The sequence below is a fragment of the Hemibagrus wyckioides genome, linkage group LG04 (assembly GCF_019097595.1).
Source record: "Hemibagrus wyckioides isolate EC202008001 linkage group LG04, SWU_Hwy_1.0, whole genome shotgun sequence".
Lineage (NCBI taxonomy): Eukaryota > Metazoa > Chordata > Actinopteri > Siluriformes > Bagridae > Hemibagrus > Hemibagrus wyckioides.
In genome coordinates, this window is record NC_080713.1 from 27,275,548 (window position 1) to 27,293,703 (window position 18,156).

Genomic DNA, 18,156 nt, shown 5'->3' on the forward strand with positions numbered 1-18,156 from the left:
TTTTAGTTCTATTAGGGTATATTTTCTCATATATGCGCTACAAAAAATGTTTGACAAATTCATAGACTAATAACTTCATTCATATTCATAACTAATAACTCCCAAGGGTTAATGGGCCTCCATACATATATTCCTCACACCTGTATCTACATACCTATTCTTAGGTTTAATGCAGTTACTGAGTCATTTATATATCATTTGCTATGCAATATATAATAAGCATTATTGATACCTTGTTTATATGTTCTGATACACAAAAAGAACATCAATTGGACTTTATCACTTCTGCAATCACTGGATGTTCATAGTACTACAAACAAGCAATTTCTGTCTGATTTGGAAAATACTGCAACCCAGTAGATGTAAATATGTGACTATTTACACTGAAATGCTGACACAGATGAATATAAGCAATGAATATAAGCATAGATACAAGAAAGCAAATATTCAAATAAACCTTTGCAGACTCTCATAAATGGTTTGCTGCCCTTAATTCACAGGTCCTTGATCTATATTACAGACCCTACTGTATTAAAATGGCTTACAAACAGTAACCTAGGGGAAAATAACTTTTTAGCTGACCATTGTTATTAGATTCCTGCCACTGCACTGCCATGTGGTAAATAACAAAGACTTTGTTTGAACATAAGGTTGATTTAAGTGTACTTGTTGCCTGTTGCCTCATTCTTAAAGGTCAGTTACTTATATTTTTGATTGTTTCATTTAAGTAGATTCAAATACTCAGGTAAAGAGTGGGACAGAGCTGTCAACTGATCATCACTTAGTTGAGTTGAATTCATTGCACAGGGCACATAGCAGGCACTTCATGCAGCATCAGGTAAAAGATATTAACTTTCATAATGGATTTTACCTTTATACTGAATGAAACATTCAATTCCTCTATGGTAGAGCAGCTGTATTAAGTTATGGCAAGAGGAGATGGGGTGAAGGACAGTGACCCACACTCTCACTAGGAATGAGAGAGAATCTTATTAAACCGTATGAGGTACTGCAGTAGTAGCTCAGTGCTTTAGATGGTGGACTGAAAGGTTGCCTGTCAAATGACATTAGGCAAATGTAAAAACCACTCACCAACTTTGATAAGCAAGAGACCAGGTGGAAAGACATAAATGATTTTATCAGGAAAGCCAGGGGAAAATCTGCTCCAGGACCCATTGGGATTTCATACAGGGTGTACATGTTGAAGTAGGAATGTTGTAGGTGACATTAAAGATGTATTTTCCTGAAAATTGGTTATGTGCAGAGGGTTTTTGTAGCCATCAAGAAAAGACCTCTAAACACTTCAAATACGGTGGAGGAATTTGGAATCCTGGCAGAGGCCGAGAACTTCCTATTAGTTGTTTCTAAATAATCAAAATTAAAATAATCATTGAAATATTTTTTCCTTTTTTTTAAATTAATATTCTATTATAAATTAATTATTTTATTTCTTTTTTATTATGAATCCAAATCCAATAGTTTATATATTAATAATATAATAATTGTAAAATAAAAAAAGTCTGTGTTAAATACATTTAATTTAAAAAATATCTGCAAATACTCTGGAAAACAGAGTATCTATAGTAATAAATAAAATTATACAGAGAAATAAAAACAGTATAATAATAATAATAATAATAATAATAATAATAATAATAATACTGACATGGTGCATGATAATAAAAGCTACAAAAAAAGGTTACCACTGCATCCAGTGAGCCTACATACATTAGATTAGTGTTGATTACAGCTACAAGTCACACCCCCTTTTTCCCACCAGTATAATATTACCAAGAGAATTTGCCATTCTATCTGTATAAATACTACTAAATAATTTCTAATCATCCAGATGAGACACCAGACCTGCCAGATTTTAACCAGTACCATTGTTCTGTAGCCGGACCGATAGATGGAGTCCATTTTTATCCTATTACATATGGTAATGGCCATTATCAATTTTACTAAAGGTAATGGGACTACTTGTATACTGCAAGGCGAACCTGCATATCCACAGTTATGGAAGGATGGGGATATCATTGTTGGAGGACTTTTTCCCTTCCATAGTAATTGGGAGATGACAGATTTGACTTATGTGGTCATGCCACAAACAATGAAGTGTATTGGGTAAGAGATTTAGCATATGCAACATTGAATAATGCTATATAACAGCATTAGGTTCATTCACTGATGATTAGACATCAATGAATTTTTTTTATTACTTGACTAACTTTTTTTTATTGTTATTAATTAGCCTTGATTTCAGAGCCTTTCAGTATTCACAGTCCTTGATCTTTGCAATAGAAGAGATTAACAACAGTACCACTTTACTGCCTGGAATCTCACTGGGGTACAAGATATTTGACACCTGTAGTTCATCAACAATGGGAGCGCGAGTTGCAATGACACTTGTCAATGGAAATGAGAACTCAGTCATGGATGAGATCTGCACAAAACCAGCACAGGTTCAGGCCATAATTGGCGAGACATACTCTTCTGTGTCCATGGCTATAGCACAGAGTATTGGACCTTTCAGCATTCCCTTAGTAAGAATTTACCATTTTTTTAATGCATTGTTAAAAGAGAAAATGTGGAGATGGATTCTTTTTATCCTGTAACTGACCTTCATTTTCTTGTGGCATTATAACTGGCAGTTATGAGCATGTACAAAATCAAATTTTGCACAATGCCTGAGATTTACATCTGGAAATCTAATTTTAGATCAGTCATTATTCCACCTGCGAGTGTCTCAGTGACAAGAGGAAATATCCCTCATTTATGCGCACTATTCCTAGTGATTATTTCCAAAGCAGAGCACTTGCAGAGATGGTCAAGCACTTTGGCTGGACCTGGGTGGGAGCAATGAGAAGAGATGATGATTATGGAAACAGTGGAATGGCTGCATTTACTGAAGCTGCAGAACAGTTGGGTATCTGCTTAGAATATTCCCTTCCATATTTTAGAACCTATTCCCAAGAAAGAGTGCAAAGAATCGTGGAGCAAATCAAAAGCTCTACTTCTCGAGTAATTATTGGATTCCTTGACAACTGGGACTTGGAGAGTTTACTGCCAATATTTTTTGAGCACAATATCACTGGATTCCAGTGGGTCGGAACTGAAGCCTGGATCTTTGATTCAGAATTGGCCACAATGGATCAACACCATATATTGCAGGGAGCTATAGGACTAGCTATCCCTAAATCAAAGGTGACGGGTCTGCAGGACTTCATTTTAGACATACATCCACTGAAATCTGTAGGCAGTGCCATTTTTACTGAATTCTGGGAGGCTTTGTTTGACTGTAAATTTGCAGTGAAAAATAATTCACAGGACCTGCCTGCTTGCACTGGTAATGAAAAGCTGTCTGAGGTGGAAAACACATTTACTGATATGACCCTGATGCCAATATTCAATAATGTGTATAAAGGAGTGTATGCAATTGCTTATACCTTACATGAACTTCTTGGCTGCAAGCAAACATGTCCTATCAATAAACAGCCTGATCCTTTCACTGTGAGTTAAAAGTATTGACTGCTAAGACACTATTTTAAAACTTAGAATAATCCAAATAACCAACCAAAATGCTTTAAATATTTATATAATGTATACCTTAGTGATTACTCTCATCACATTTTAACGTGATTATTCCTATTATGTTTATATTTTCTTAAGTTTCTAGAACAGCTTAAGAGAGTGCATTTCAAAACCAAAGAGGGTGAAGATGTTTTTTTTGACAAAAATGGTGACCCTGCAGCAAAGTATGAGATAATAAACTGGCATTTGAATGAAGAGAAACAGCATGAATTTGTCACTGCTGGTCATTATGACTCCTCTCTAACTGGTCATGACCATTTATTTGTAAATATGACCTCTATTATGTGGGCACAACATACAAATCAGGTATTATTCGAAATTAGAATCTAGAATTAAAATAAAAGATACTGAAAACCTGCAGTTAAATATATTTCTTGATCTTAGGTGCCAAAATCTGTGTGCAGTGAGAGCTGTCCTCCAGGAACAAGGAAAGCTGTACAGAAAGGAAAACCCATCTGCTGCTTTGATTGCATACCATGTGCTGAAGGAGAGATCAGTAATTTTACAGGTACTAAAATTTCCTTCCTTCTATCACCTTCCTAACATCAATTTATTTCCTATACAAGCAATACAACTTATTAACTGTCCAGGCGGTTATTTTTAATCAGTTATTTGTAGTTCTTGTAAAACCCTTTTTTTTTTCTTCAATCTCATTTGTGTTATAAGTTGCTTATTCTGCCTATGTGCAGTATCTAACATCTATTTAATATGCTCTGTTTATTTCCTCTCTTATTTTATGAAAGATTCCATTGAATGTCAACAATGCTATCAAGAATACTGGTCAAATCCTCAGAGAGATGAATGTGTAAAGAAGGAAATTGAATATTTGTCCTACGAAGAAACTATGGGAATTTTGCTAACAGCTGTTTCTATTATTGGTGCTTTTATTACAATGGTAATAGCAATCATTTTTTTTAGACATAAAAATACACCAATTGTCAAGGCCAACAACTCTGAGCTGAGCTTCCTGCTGCTCTTCTCTCTGACTCTGTGTTTCCTCTGTTCACTTACTTTCATTGGTCAGCCTTCTGAGTGGTCCTGTATGCTGCGTCACACAGCGTTTGGGATCACCTTCGTCATCTGCATCTCCTGTGTACTGGGAAAAACATTAGTGGTGTTAATGGCCTTCAGGGCTACACTTCCAGGCAGTAATGTCATGAAATGGTTTGGGCCTCCACAGCAGAGACTCAGTGTACTTGCTTTCACTCTCATACAGGTTCTCATTTGTGTGCTTTGGCTGACAATATCCCCTCCTTTTCCCTTTAAAAACTTAAATATCTACAAGGAAAAGATCATTCTGGAATGTCATTTAGGCTCAAACATAGGTTTTTGGGCTGTGCTGGGCTATATAGGTTTTTTAGCTCTTTTATGTTTTCTTTTGGCTTTTCTAGCTCGGAAATTGCCTGATAATTTTAATGAAGCTAAATTCATCACATTCAGCATGCTCATATTCTGTGCAGTTTGGCTCACTTTTATCCCTGCTTATGTCAGCTCTCCTGGAAAATTTACTGTTGCTGTGGAGATATTTGCCATTTTGGCATCAAGCTTTGGCTTATTATTCTGTATATTCCTTCCAAAGTGTTATATAATCATACTGAAACCTGAGAAGAATACTAAAAAGCAAATGATGGGCAAAGCTATTTGAACTAGTAGGCTTTTTTTGTTTAATGTTTTTGATATACTCTAAAGCATGTGACCTCAACTGTATCATTCTAATCCACACCATATATATAGTAAGACAGTTTATGTAAGATGATTTTGAATTTGTGTACTATGTCAGTTTTGAGTGTAAATATGAAGTGTAAATACAAATATGTTAAGATGGTAATAAAACAACCTTTTGTCACACCTGTATGTTCAAACCACATTTATATTATCAGCCACTGGATGCCCAAACTCAACAGCCAAAATGAGTCAGTCCGTTAATTCTGGGTAGCTGATCACAACTTAATGAAAGCCTTAGGTTCTTCTATACCACAGGCTACATTGCTTCTCACTCTATACATGTTTAAATGTGAGGCAATGAAGCACCAAATATCATCTAAAAGTAAACAGCCGATTGAAACTTTATTTGCTTATATGCAGCATTAATACATGCTTATGTATATCCGATCGTCTAATACAAATAATTTGCACAAGGATTTACTTTCTCATACTGAGAAAATACATAATTAAACTTCTGGGCTTCTGTGGCTGACATCAGATAAATCATTACAAAGATGTGTTTTTCCAGTCTGACAATAAATAAGCACTGGCTAAGTCCAACCTCCAACTTTTTGCAAATGTTTTTATTTATTTATTTACTCCTCATGCACTGTTTATTTATTTAATTCCCCAATGCAAGAGGAAATCCATGATGCACAAACTCATATTTTCTAATATGGTTTTAATTTCTTTGTACTGAGCTATTTATTTAATAAAAACAGTTGTTCAAATGCTGCTCAAATTTACATTTCTACCAGTTGGCAGCAGATCTTATCCAGAGCGAATTACAGAAGTGTATATGTGCATAGGTGAAATTTACATGGACCAAGGTGTACATCTCTTTGAACAGTCTAGAAGGTTCCAGAAATTTCAAATCTGATTGGCCATTTGTAATTAGAAGTTAACAGGAGAGCCCCTGTGATGTGCATCTTACATTTAGGAGCAGAGCCTTTTTGTCCTTGGTTGCCTTCCAAGCAATTAGCAAAAACTAAAAACAAACAAAAAAATAAGTAAATAAATAAGTAAATAAACAAATAACACAAAAAAATATAAAACATTGCATTTGATGTGAAAACACGTTGTTTACAATGTAAGCGGCTTTGCTAAAATGATACCTTCTTACACTGATGCAAATGGTACTGCATATCAGGATGTATCAAGATGTAATGTCCACTGCAATGGTCACTAACTTGAATATGAAATAATTATTCTTGAAAATCATTAATTCCACCCTTACATATTGTATTGACAACACAGGGATAAGAATGTAACATTTAAGTAGGGATGTACATATGACACTATACATATGCCATACACATCTTCAATGGCGAAAATTTTTCTTTGAAAGATTGGCTAGCAATAAACAACCAATGAGTGGATGCTGCCTTAATTTATGCACTTTAAAGAAAATAATAATAATAATAATAATAATCTTCTGTCCATTAGGTTAAACAAAGCAGTGAATCCTCCTTTATGATTAGTGATAGTCATATATGAAAGCCACACCCCCTCTTACTCTGGCCATCAGACGTCACTCTTCCAGTGAGAATTTGTCTTACCGATTTATAAATGCAGCAAATCCAATTTGATTACTGCTCATCTAGCTGAAATAAGGCATATTGAGTATGCTTTTAGCATTTCTGTTGCTGAAGAGATAAATGGAGCCAGTCATTCCCCTACTGCATGTGGTAATGGCCATTCTTAATTTTTCAAGAGCTAATTCAACTACTTGTACCCTACAAGGATTTTCAGTATATCCACAGCTGTGGAATGATGGGGATATCATAATTGGAGGTATTTTTCCCATACACAATTATTGGGAGTCCACAGATTTGTCATATTCGGTCATTCCACCTCCACTGAAGTGTATAAGGTAAGCAGCATGAGTACCCTAGAAATTGGTCAATTATGTATTATGCTTGAGTTGCATGACCCCATAATTACAACTCGGTGATTTAATTCATTAAGATGAACTAATATTAAACCACTATAATTGAATTTTCATTTATTTATTTATTTTTTTGACCAGTCTTGATTTCACAGCCTTGCAGTCTTCACTGACCTTGATCTTTGCAATAGAGGAGATCAATAACAGTCCATCCTTACTTCCTGGAATCACATTAGGCTACAAGATATATGATACATGTAGTTCTGCATCACTGGGGGTCAAAATAGCTATGGCACTTGTAAATGGATATGATAACTCGAGTGAGCCCTGTACAAAGCCAGCACAGGTACAAGCCATAATAGGTGAGGCATACTCATCAGTGTCCATGGCTATAGCAAAGAGTATTGGACCTTTCAGCATTCCTCAAGTAAGAATTTATTTATTACCAATTAATATTATTAGAACAGCAAAATGTATTTTACTCATATTTCCTTTTATGTACCATTTTAGATCAGTTATTTTTCCACCTGTAAGTGTCTCAGTGACAAGAAGAAATACCCTTCATTTCTGCGCACTATCCCTAGTGACTACTTTCAGAGCAGAGCCCTGGCAGAGATGGTCAATCACTTTGGCTGGACCTGGGTGGGAGCAATAAGAAGAGATGATGACTATGGTAACAGTGGAATGGCTGCATTTACTGAAGTTGCAGAACAATTGGGCATCTGTTTAGAGTATTCCCTTCCATTTTCTAAAACCTACTCCGAAGAAAGAGTACTGCATATCGTTGACCAGGTAAAAGGTGCCACGTCTCGGGTGATTGTGGCGTTTCTTGGCACTCGTGAGCTGGAGATCTTGCTTCATGTTTTTTTTGAGCACAACATCACCGGATTCCAGTTTGTAGGAACAGAGGGTTGGATCTCTGATTCAGAATTGGCCAAACTTGATAAGAGCAACATACTACGAGGAGCCATTGGGCTAGCCATTCCCAAAACAAAGGTCACAGGTCTAAAAAACTTCTTTGTAGATATAAGACCACTGAAATATTCAGGCAATGTCATTTTTAAAGAATTCTGGGAGACTCTCTTCAAGTGTAAATATACAAATCGGAATATTTCAGTGAACATATCAGTGTGTACAGGAGAGGAGAAATTGTCGGAGGTGGAAGACATCTACAGTGATGTTTCCCTAATGCCTATTTACAGTAATGTGTATAAAGGAGTATATGCTATTGCGCATACACTCCATCACTTTCTCGGGTGTAACCAAACATGTCCTACAAAGATTCAGCCTGATCCTCTCACAGTGAGTCAGCAATTGAAATTCCTGATTTTGCATTTAGGCCTAAGACCTTTAACATATACATGTAGCTATAAGCAGGCAAATACTACATCATTATAAATAAAAAAAACATGATTTAAACAATGTTTAGCAAAAACTTTAATTAAAATATTGAGTGTGCTGTGTCTTAACAGTTTCTACAACACCTTAAAAGGGTGCATTTTAGAAGTAAAGAAGGTGACGAAGTTTATTTTGATGAAAACGGTGACCCTCCGGCGAAATATGAAATAATTAACTGGCAAGTAAATAGAGAATATCAACATGAACTTGTGACTGTTGGACTTTATGACTCATCTGTCTCTGTTCAGGAGCATCTCATGATAAATGTGCCATATATTTTGTGGGCACAGAACAACACTAAGGTGAGGAAAAAGGAATTCTGCATGAGTTACAATGAAATCAACCGGTTATCTAATGAAGTGATTACATGTAAATTGTATTTTAGTTTTAAGGTCATTAAATTCTCTTTCTTTATCATAGGTGCCAACATCTGTGTGCAGTGAGAGCTGTCCTCCTGGCACGAGGAAAGCTGTACAGAAAGGAAAACCCATCTGCTGTTTTGACTGCATACCATGTGCTGAAGGAGAGATAAGTAATATGACAGGTACAAAGACCCCCAAAGGGGAAACAAATATAAAGTACACTTTTAAAACATTTTAATATGTTTAGTTTTAATTCCAGGTTTAATTCCTTATTACAAGAACTGCTGCAGTATAAATAAACAAATAACCAAAAAATATTTTCTTTCCCATCTACAGATTCTATTACCTGTGAACAATGCCAGCAAGATTACTGGTCTAATCCTCAGAAAGATGAATGTGTAAAGAAAGAAATTGAATATCTTTCTTATGAGGAAACGATGGGAATTTTGCTGACAGCTGCTTCTATTATTGGTGCAATGATGACGATGGTAATAACAATGATATTATTTAAATATAGAAATACCCCAATAGTGAAGGCCAACAATTCTGAGCTGAGCTTCCTGCTGCTCTTCTCTCTGGCTCTGTGTTTTCTCTGTTCACTTACTTTCATTGGAAGGCCCTCTGAGTGGTCCTGTATGCTGCGGCACACAACGTTTGGGATCACCTTCGTCCTCTGTATCTCCTGTGTTCTGGGAAAGACAATAGTTGTGTTAATGGCCTTCAGGGCTACACTTCCAGGAAGCAATGTCATGAAATGGTTTGGGCCTCCACAGCAGAGACTCAGTGTATTTGCCGTCACACTTATACAGGTCCTGATTTGTATACTTTGGTTAACAATATCCCCCCCTTTCCCCTTTAAAAATCCAAAGCGCTCAAAGGAAAAGATCATACTAGAATGCCATTTGGGATCAGCTTTAGGTTTCTGGGCTGTGCTGGGCTATATAGGACTTTTAGCACTGTTATGTTTTATCTTGGCTTTTCTGGCCCGGAAGTTGCCTGACAACTTTAATGAAGCCAAATTCATCACATTCAGCATGCTCATATTCTGTGCAGTTTGGATCACATTTATTCCTGCTTATGTCAGCTCTCCTGGAAAATTCACTGTAGCTGTAGAGATATTTGCTATTTTAGCCTCAAGCTTTGGTTTACTATTCTGTATATTTTTCCCAAAGTGTTACATAATCATACTGAAACCAGAAAAGAATAATAAGAAACAACTTATGGGTAAAATACCAGGTAGTTGAGCCAGTAGTTTAGGTTCATTTATATTTGTGGCTATTTACTTTGTTTTATTATTATTAAAAATATGTATTGTTTATCCAACATCTGAAATGTACATGTTAAAGCGAGTAACATTAAACATCCAAATGTTCTTGTAATTAACTCTACCTTTAAATTAAAACACACACAAATTAGAGACCAAAATGAAATGTACCCCCACACGCGCACACACACACACACGTGTATTAGTTGTTGGGCCATCATCAGCCACCAGAACAGCTCATGACAATCACGATCTACAGAAACTCCTGTAGGAGATGAGATCTGTGATCTAGTGTGATATAAGTGATCAATCAGAATAGCTTTACGTTGATTCTCAATGACCCGTCTGTCTATGAGGACAACTGCATCTACATTATAAAAATGAAATACCACCACAGATTATAGCCACAGTGAATTTATTACCTATGTGTTACCCATAATTAATGGACTTCCTAGGTTCCTAGAATTCCTAGGTTATAAGTATAAGCTATATAAACTAATTAGTCCATAGAAACTAGTTAACCAGAACCTTGGTCTAATTGCTCCATTTAGGTCTCTTGAGAGCAGGAAACCTACCAGAGCAGACAAAAAACTGTCTGACCATTCTAAAATAGGAAACATGAACCTGCTCCCTGGGCTTGCTATAAACACTCAGGTAGATTTTTCTGAGTGTAATAAAGGGAGACCACTGCAAGCTGGGTTAAGTGACTAGGACATATAGGTGTACTGCAGGTAAGAACAATCCAATCTGCTCTAGAAAACAATGGTTAAACACAATGAAGTACATAATATTTTAAATACAACACTATGATAAAAACAGGATGGTCCGAATGACACAGGGATGAGGCATATTTGTGATGCTATTATGATGCTATATACCTCTTTATAAATACCTCTACTAATTCATTAGAATAGGCTTAACTGATATTTCTCATATCTGGATAGTTTCATAAAGTCTGTATTTACTCATGTGCATGTGCTTTAGGGCTAATGTCACTTCTTGTAGTCTGCAAGGAGAGCTAGCATATCCACATCAGTTGAGCCAGCATATCTACATCAGTTGGGACAATTATCACAACTGATGACTGTCCTATTTGGTCATACCAAGTCCAGAGTAGTGCACAATATAAGCTAAAAAGCAAGGAAGCATTCAGGAAATTTGTGAATTTGTATAATTTGTATTGTATTATTTGTGTTATATATAATGCTAGTTTTAGGTGCAGTTTGGATCACCAGCTTATTCCAGCTAATCTAGAATATTTTGTTATAGTAGTTTATTTGCCATTTCTGGCTTCAGGTTTTTACTTACACTTTTGAATGTTGTTACCTTAGATTTCTGTCATTATTCTGACCAAGATAAGAAATAGCAACTGTGTCTTTGAAATACACAGGAAGAGCCAGGACATGGATCAATCCCAAGATTCTGGAATCTGCAATACATAAATATGTATTTTGTTTAAAAGCAGTTTAAAATGTAAACAGATTGTAGTGATTAAATGAAAATAGAAAGCCACACTATTTCTAAAGGAAGCTATTCTGATACTTCTCAAGTCAAAGAACCAAAATAAAATTAAAGGAAAGATAAAAGTGTATCCAGGATTTTCTTGTAGGTATTGTTAAGGCTGTAATATGTGTTCCACTGTCTGTAAAATATGCCAACTCACACAACACCACAAGTCATTACTACAAAATGTTGATCACCCAATTAATAATTAGATATACACTGTACTATGTCACATGGAATGATGCTAGTCCTCCAGCAGAGGGTAGCAAGTCATTATTGGTATTCAGGAAATATGATGTAAAAGTACATTGGCATCTGAATTATATCCGTACATTACTTAACTGCTGCAAAGAAATAAAAAAAAGCTCTCAGAAAGATTAAAAAGATCATACAGTCATCAATACCAAATATTCCCTTCTCTATCTCTGTCTCTAAAATCCACTTCAGGATTATACAACAAAAATTTATCAAGTATCTAGTCTACTCCATGTAATCCACCAAATTCCCACCATAAGAAGAGTCAATTGGCTTTCTGTATATGTTTCTTTATATTTTTAGTTGTATTACTAGATGTATATTTTTTGAAATATCAGATTTTTCTAGGTAGCCCCACTGGTTGAGAGGCCAAGAATATGCACAAATATGATAAAAACTATTAGTAATGCTTAAAGTAAGGCATTATTGTTGTAAATACTTGAAATCAATTGAATATATAATAATAAATCTTACCCTCTGATAATTTTACAGTATTATCTAATGCATGAGCACTGGTCATTTTAAAGCTAAATACAATCTGCCTCATTGAATAAACCTAAAATCTTCACAGAAATCTTAAAAATGAAGTAATTTATGGGGCTAATAAATAAAACTGTTGACTTTTTGCTTGTGAAATCAAAAACCCATAGGTAAAACAGAAGGTTCCATTGTCACACCTCCATTAACTACAGCCCACTTGGGTAACATTACATTGGAGGATTTGTATTTCCAACTGTATAAATACCAGAACTCTTTCCATTTCCCCTGGATGAATCTTTGTTCCTAGCACATGAGCTCTTCATCTCCACCTAAACACTTTTAAATGCATGGAGCCTGTCTTTACTTTCCTGCATATGGTAATAGCCATGATTAATTTTTCCACAGCTAATGAGAATGCATGTAGCCTGCAAGGAGAGCCTGTATACCCACAGTTATGGAAAAATGGTGATATTATTGTCGGAGGGATTTTCCCTTTTCATAGCAGTTGGGAAATCCGAGACTTATCCTATGTGTCGATTCCACCTCCATTAAAATGCATGAGGTAAGCAGCGTTGCATAAGTGCATTATTATTGAACCAAAAGGCAACCAAGGTTTTGTTCTATTCTGTCTCTGTCTTTGTGTTTTTATTTATTTAGTCTTGATTTCAGAGCATTCCAGTATTCACAGGCATTGATATTTGCAGTAGAGGAGATCAACAACAGTTCTTCATTACTACCTGGAGTTTCACTGGGGTACAAGATCTATGACACATGTAGCTCCATGGCAAGAGGGGTAAAAGTGGCACTAGAACTTATTAATGGAAATGAGAAATCAGAATCAAATGAGAACTGTACAAAGCCAGCCCAGGTACAAGCCATAATAGGAGACACAGCCTCGTCACCATGCATGGCCATTGCAAAAAGTATTGGGCCATTTAGCATCCCTATTGTAAGTATTTATTTAATTACTTACTGCAGTTGTGAGTGTAATGTTTTTGTGTTTATTTCCCTTTTATACTTTTCTATGTGGCTAAAGCTCTGAATATGTATAATACCTAATTTACTTCTGTCTGTCAATCTGTCTAGATCAGTCACTATGCCACTTGTGAGTGCCTCAGTGACAAAAAGAAATATCCCTCATTTCTGCGCACTATTCCAAGTGATTATCATCAAAGCAGAGCCCTGGCAGAAATGGTCAAACACTTTGGTTGGACCTGGGTGGGAGCACTGAGAACTGATGATGATTATGGGAACAGTGGAATGGCCACTTTCTCTAAAATTGCACAACAGCTGGGTGTCTGCTTAGAATATTCCCTTCCATTTTTTAGAACCTACTCACAAGAAAAAGTGCTGAGAATCGTAGAGCAAATCAAAAGCTCCACTTCTCGAGTGATTGTAGCTTTTCTTGCTCACTGGGACTTGGAGATCTTGCTCCATGTGTTTTTTGAGCACAACATCACTGGATATCAGTGGGTAGGAACGGAGGGTTGGATCTCTGATTCTGCTGTAGCCACACTGGACAAGCACAATATTCTGCAAGGAGCCATAGGGCTAGCTATACCCAAAACAAAGGTCATGGGTCTGAAGGACTTCATTTTAGATATAAATCCATTGAAATCTGCAGGAAGTGAAATTTTTATTAAATTCTGGGAGGCTATGTTCAAATGTAAATACCCCTCACATAATGATTCTGCAGACACAAAAATTTGCACAGGCAATGAACAACTGTCTGATATAGAAAACACATTCACAGACATGTCACTGCTGCCTATTTTCAATAATGTTTATAAGGGTGTATATGCTGTTGCCCATACCTTACATGGTCTTCTTGACTGCAAACAAACATGTCCTACAAAGAAGCAACCTGATCCTCTTACTGTGAGTTAAAACCCTCTTTTAATCATTTGGCCAAACCAGTTTGTCACACATGCATAGTACTTACAGCATTTGGCAGCTAAGCTCTATTCAAAAATATACAAATGCATTATGTCTTCTTAGTGTTTTTTAGCACATTTTTTATGTAACCTACATTTTTTCTAGTTTCTAGAACACCTCAAAAAAGTGCATTTTGAAACTAGCGAGGGGGAAGAAGTTTTTTTTGATGCAAATGGTGACCCTGCTGCAAAATATGAAGTAATAAACTGGCAAACAAATAAGGAACACCAACATGAGTTTGTCACTGTTGGCCGCTATGACTCATCTTTTCCTGTTCATGAGAGATTAAATGTAAATATGTCCTCAATTACGTGGGCAGGAAATACCAATAAGGTGTGTGCAGGCAAAGTTACTTCTATAAAGAATGTATTGGAAAAATATCAGCTGTAAAAGTCAATCAACTCGAGTAATAAACATAAAATAAGTAAATAATTATATGTTTTCCTGGGTTATAGATAACAAAATCTGTGTGCAGTGAGAGCTGTCCTCCTGGTACAAGGAAAGCCGTACAGAAAGGAAAACCCATCTGCTGTTTCGACTGCATACCATGTGCTGAAGGAGAAATGAGCAATATGACAGGTAAAATAGGAACAGGGAAAACTAATATTGCTCTAATAGTGATATATATATATATATATATATATATATATATATATATATATATATATATATATATCACTATTAGAGCAATATTAGTTTTATATATATATCATATCACTATTAGCGCAATATAATGAAAGTTTTTAATTTTTCTTTATGATGATAGTAGTATCACATTTTTTTAATCATGTCCCATTTTTTTCATAACATATTTTATGTGCTCTAACTCTGATACAGATTCAATTGCATGTGATCAATGCCATCAGGAGTACTGGTCAAATCCACACAGGGATGCATGTATAAAGAAAGAAATTGAATATCTGTCCTATGATGAAATTATGGGAATTTTATTAACAACTATTTCTGCCATTGGTACATTTATGACTGTAATAATAGCAGTCATATTCTTTAAGTATAAAAATACCCCAATAGTCAAGGCCAACAACTCTGAACTGAGCTTCCTGCTGCTCTTCTCATTGGCTTTGTGTTTTCTCTGTTCACTAACTTTCATTGGTCAACCTACTGAGTGGTCCTGTATGCTGCGTCACACAGCGTTTGGGATCATCTTCGTCCTCTGTATTTCCTGTGTTTTGGGGAAAACCATAGTGGTGTTAATGGCTTTCAGGGCTACACTTCCAGGCAGTAATGTCATGAAATGGTTTGGGCCTCCACAGCAGAGACTCAGTGTACTTGCCTTCACTCTCATACAGGTTCTCATTTGTGTTCTTTGGTTGACAATATCTCCTCCCTTCCCCTTTAAAAATCTAAAACACTATAAGGAAAAGATCATTCTAGAATGTGATTTGGGCTCAACCATAGGTTTCTGGGCCATTTTGGGTTATATAGGACTTTTAGCTCTATTATGTTTTATTTTAGCCTTTTTAGCACGGAAGCTGCCTGATAATTTTAATGAAGCCAAATTCATCACATTCAGCATGCTCATATTCTGTGCAGTTTGGATCACTTTTATTCCAGCTTATGTCAGCTCTCCTGGAAAATTCACTGTAGCTGTAGAGATATTTGCTATTTTGGCATCAAGCTTTGCTTTATTATTTTGTATATTTCTTCCAAAATGTTATATAATTTTACTAAAACCAGAAAAAAATTCTAAAAAGCATATGATGGGGAAGAATGCTTCACATTCTTAGTATAAATATTTTCTATGTTTTGTGAAGAAACTCTTTTATATTAACAATTTTAATGAAATATTTTACATTGTACTGCTTTAATTTAATAGGTAAGACATATGTTAGCCTTTAGCTTCCTTATATCACAAACAAGCAAACAAAAAAACCCAATAAACTTTTGAACTGTTTTGTACAGGAAGACTTATTTAGGAAATGAGCAGTTGACAGAATGCTGTACTGTACTGTGGTAATATGCGCAATATAATTTTAAAGTAAATCAGCAAATTAAACAGTAATTCTAGTGTTTAACAGCACATATATCACAGCTTTTGCATTTCCAAAATTCCTAAAGGCCTTCAGTGTTTCAAAGCTTTGTCAATATTTGCTGACACTTTAGATAAAAGTTTTCTACTATAGCCAATGTTCCTCGTGTACCTTGGGTCCAAGAAGGTTTGTGGACCACACATTCACACATGTTAAAACACCTTGGCACTGTATTTCTCTCAATTTCAATTCACCAAAAAATAACTCCCTACACTGCTCTCAGCATTTCAAAGTACATAAAAGCAATACACGTCCCAGCACACGTTCAGGTATGAGAAACGTGTACCATGTGTGGCAGGGGAATATTGTGGGTCACAACAGAGATGAAGTGCCTATAGCACCAAAATAAAAAATAAATTATAATAAAAAAAATATATATATATTAAAAATATGGTACGACATGTTCTCCATGCACATTTGTGATGATGTAAGATAAATGCAAATGCACTGGGGTTTAATAGAATCAAGTAAATCTAAAAGCAGGCCAATCTAAAACCGATGCTATGGGGAGCAGTGACAACCAGATTCAGAGCACAACAAATGTGCCAGATGGAAAAACCACCTCAGTCTAACAAACACAGAATTCAATACGTACTTGTGCACCAATTCCTACTGCCGCCCTGGAATGCAGTACTCATTGGTGTATCTACTGTTATGTGTATGCCGACTTCCTGAATATCATATAGTCAAGCAAACTAAAAACACTTCACTCTCAGCTGAAAATACATTCACAAAACCTGTAGTCAGCCTATACTTATTCCCAGATCATTCACTATTCATGTACCTGAAATCAATTCAAACACACCCATTAGACAGACTAATCCAATCACTATTGTGCTTCTTCAGAAAACCTTATTAAATGTTATCAAGTTATTTTTACTGTTGATTACCTGCTTTTTGGATGTATACCTTGCTATTTATTTATATTTGCCCTATTTAGCCCTAAATGACAATTGCCTTCCTATTCTTGTTTTGGGTGCTATTTTGTTTAGAATGCCCTTCGGTTTGTTAACCTGGAATTTATTTAATAAAGCCTCTAACCTGCACCTGAGTCAATCTTACTGAGCCCACCCAAACACTTTATACTCTTACATACTTTTTCAACTTTCAGCTTAAGATAAACATAATCTCGTTTAAACAATGTATGCCTACTGTACCCCTACAGGTATTAATACTTAAATTTAAATAACAAGCATACACCATAAACTAAGAGCATATAACCTTGGATGGTTCAATTATTCATCTGAGGAAAAGTTAAACATCAGATAAAGTGGGTGGAATGGCTTAGCAGAATAATGAAGATGGATAAGCTATCTGAAGGGTGTTCAGTTATGGTATCTATACCAAAGCAAATCAGCAGAGTTTATGCTCTTGGTGACCTCACAAGACTTAATGCAGCAGTGTTCAGGGAGAAACCTACAGTTCAAATGTAAACTGAACACAATCATAGTGACATGAGAGATTTGAGAATTCTGCCTCAAAGTTCTCGACATTTATAACCTAATTTGCATGTTACAGTCTGCCCTTCAGAACATTCCAGGTGACATGTATTACTGATCATTTATCATGATCATCCTGCCTGGAGCAAAGTGTCACATGGAGTTCAATTGGGGTCAGTGACAGGCTCAGAATAACGAGAGGCTGCTTGCTGTTCTGGCCAAACGCATTATGTAATGTTATTAGTAACATTAGTATTAATTAGATTGTTAGATCAATCGACATTAA

At 35.7% G+C, this 18,156-nt stretch overlaps 3 protein-coding genes across 3 annotated transcripts; all 3 read left to right on the forward strand.

The window, feature by feature from the left end:
• Positions 1-1,909: 1,909 nt before the first annotated feature.
• LOC131351535 (extracellular calcium-sensing receptor-like) lies at positions 1,910-5,236 on the forward strand. The gene is made up of 6 exons (XM_058386951.1): positions 1,910-2,124; positions 2,252-2,543; positions 2,719-3,510; positions 3,670-3,897; positions 3,976-4,099; positions 4,335-5,236. The coding sequence occupies exons 1-6, from the start codon at positions 1,910-1,912 to the stop codon at positions 5,234-5,236; spliced, it is 2,553 nt and encodes an 850-aa protein (XP_058242934.1).
• Positions 5,237-6,953: 1,717 nt separating this feature from the next.
• Positions 6,954-10,187, forward strand: LOC131352205 (extracellular calcium-sensing receptor-like). The gene is made up of 6 exons (XM_058388150.1): positions 6,954-7,168; positions 7,325-7,610; positions 7,694-8,485; positions 8,656-8,883; positions 9,002-9,125; positions 9,280-10,187. The coding sequence occupies exons 1-6, from the start codon at positions 6,954-6,956 to the stop codon at positions 10,185-10,187; spliced, it is 2,553 nt and encodes an 850-aa protein (XP_058244133.1).
• A 2,605-nt stretch (positions 10,188-12,792) lies between these two features.
• LOC131352150 (extracellular calcium-sensing receptor-like) lies at positions 12,793-16,128 on the forward strand. Its single transcript, XM_058388075.1, has 6 exons — positions 12,793-13,007; positions 13,103-13,394; positions 13,532-14,323; positions 14,486-14,713; positions 14,836-14,959; positions 15,218-16,128. Exons 1-6 carry the CDS (start codon positions 12,793-12,795, stop codon positions 16,126-16,128), a joined length of 2,562 nt encoding a protein of 853 aa, XP_058244058.1.
• The last annotated feature ends 2,028 nt before the right edge of the window (positions 16,129-18,156 follow it).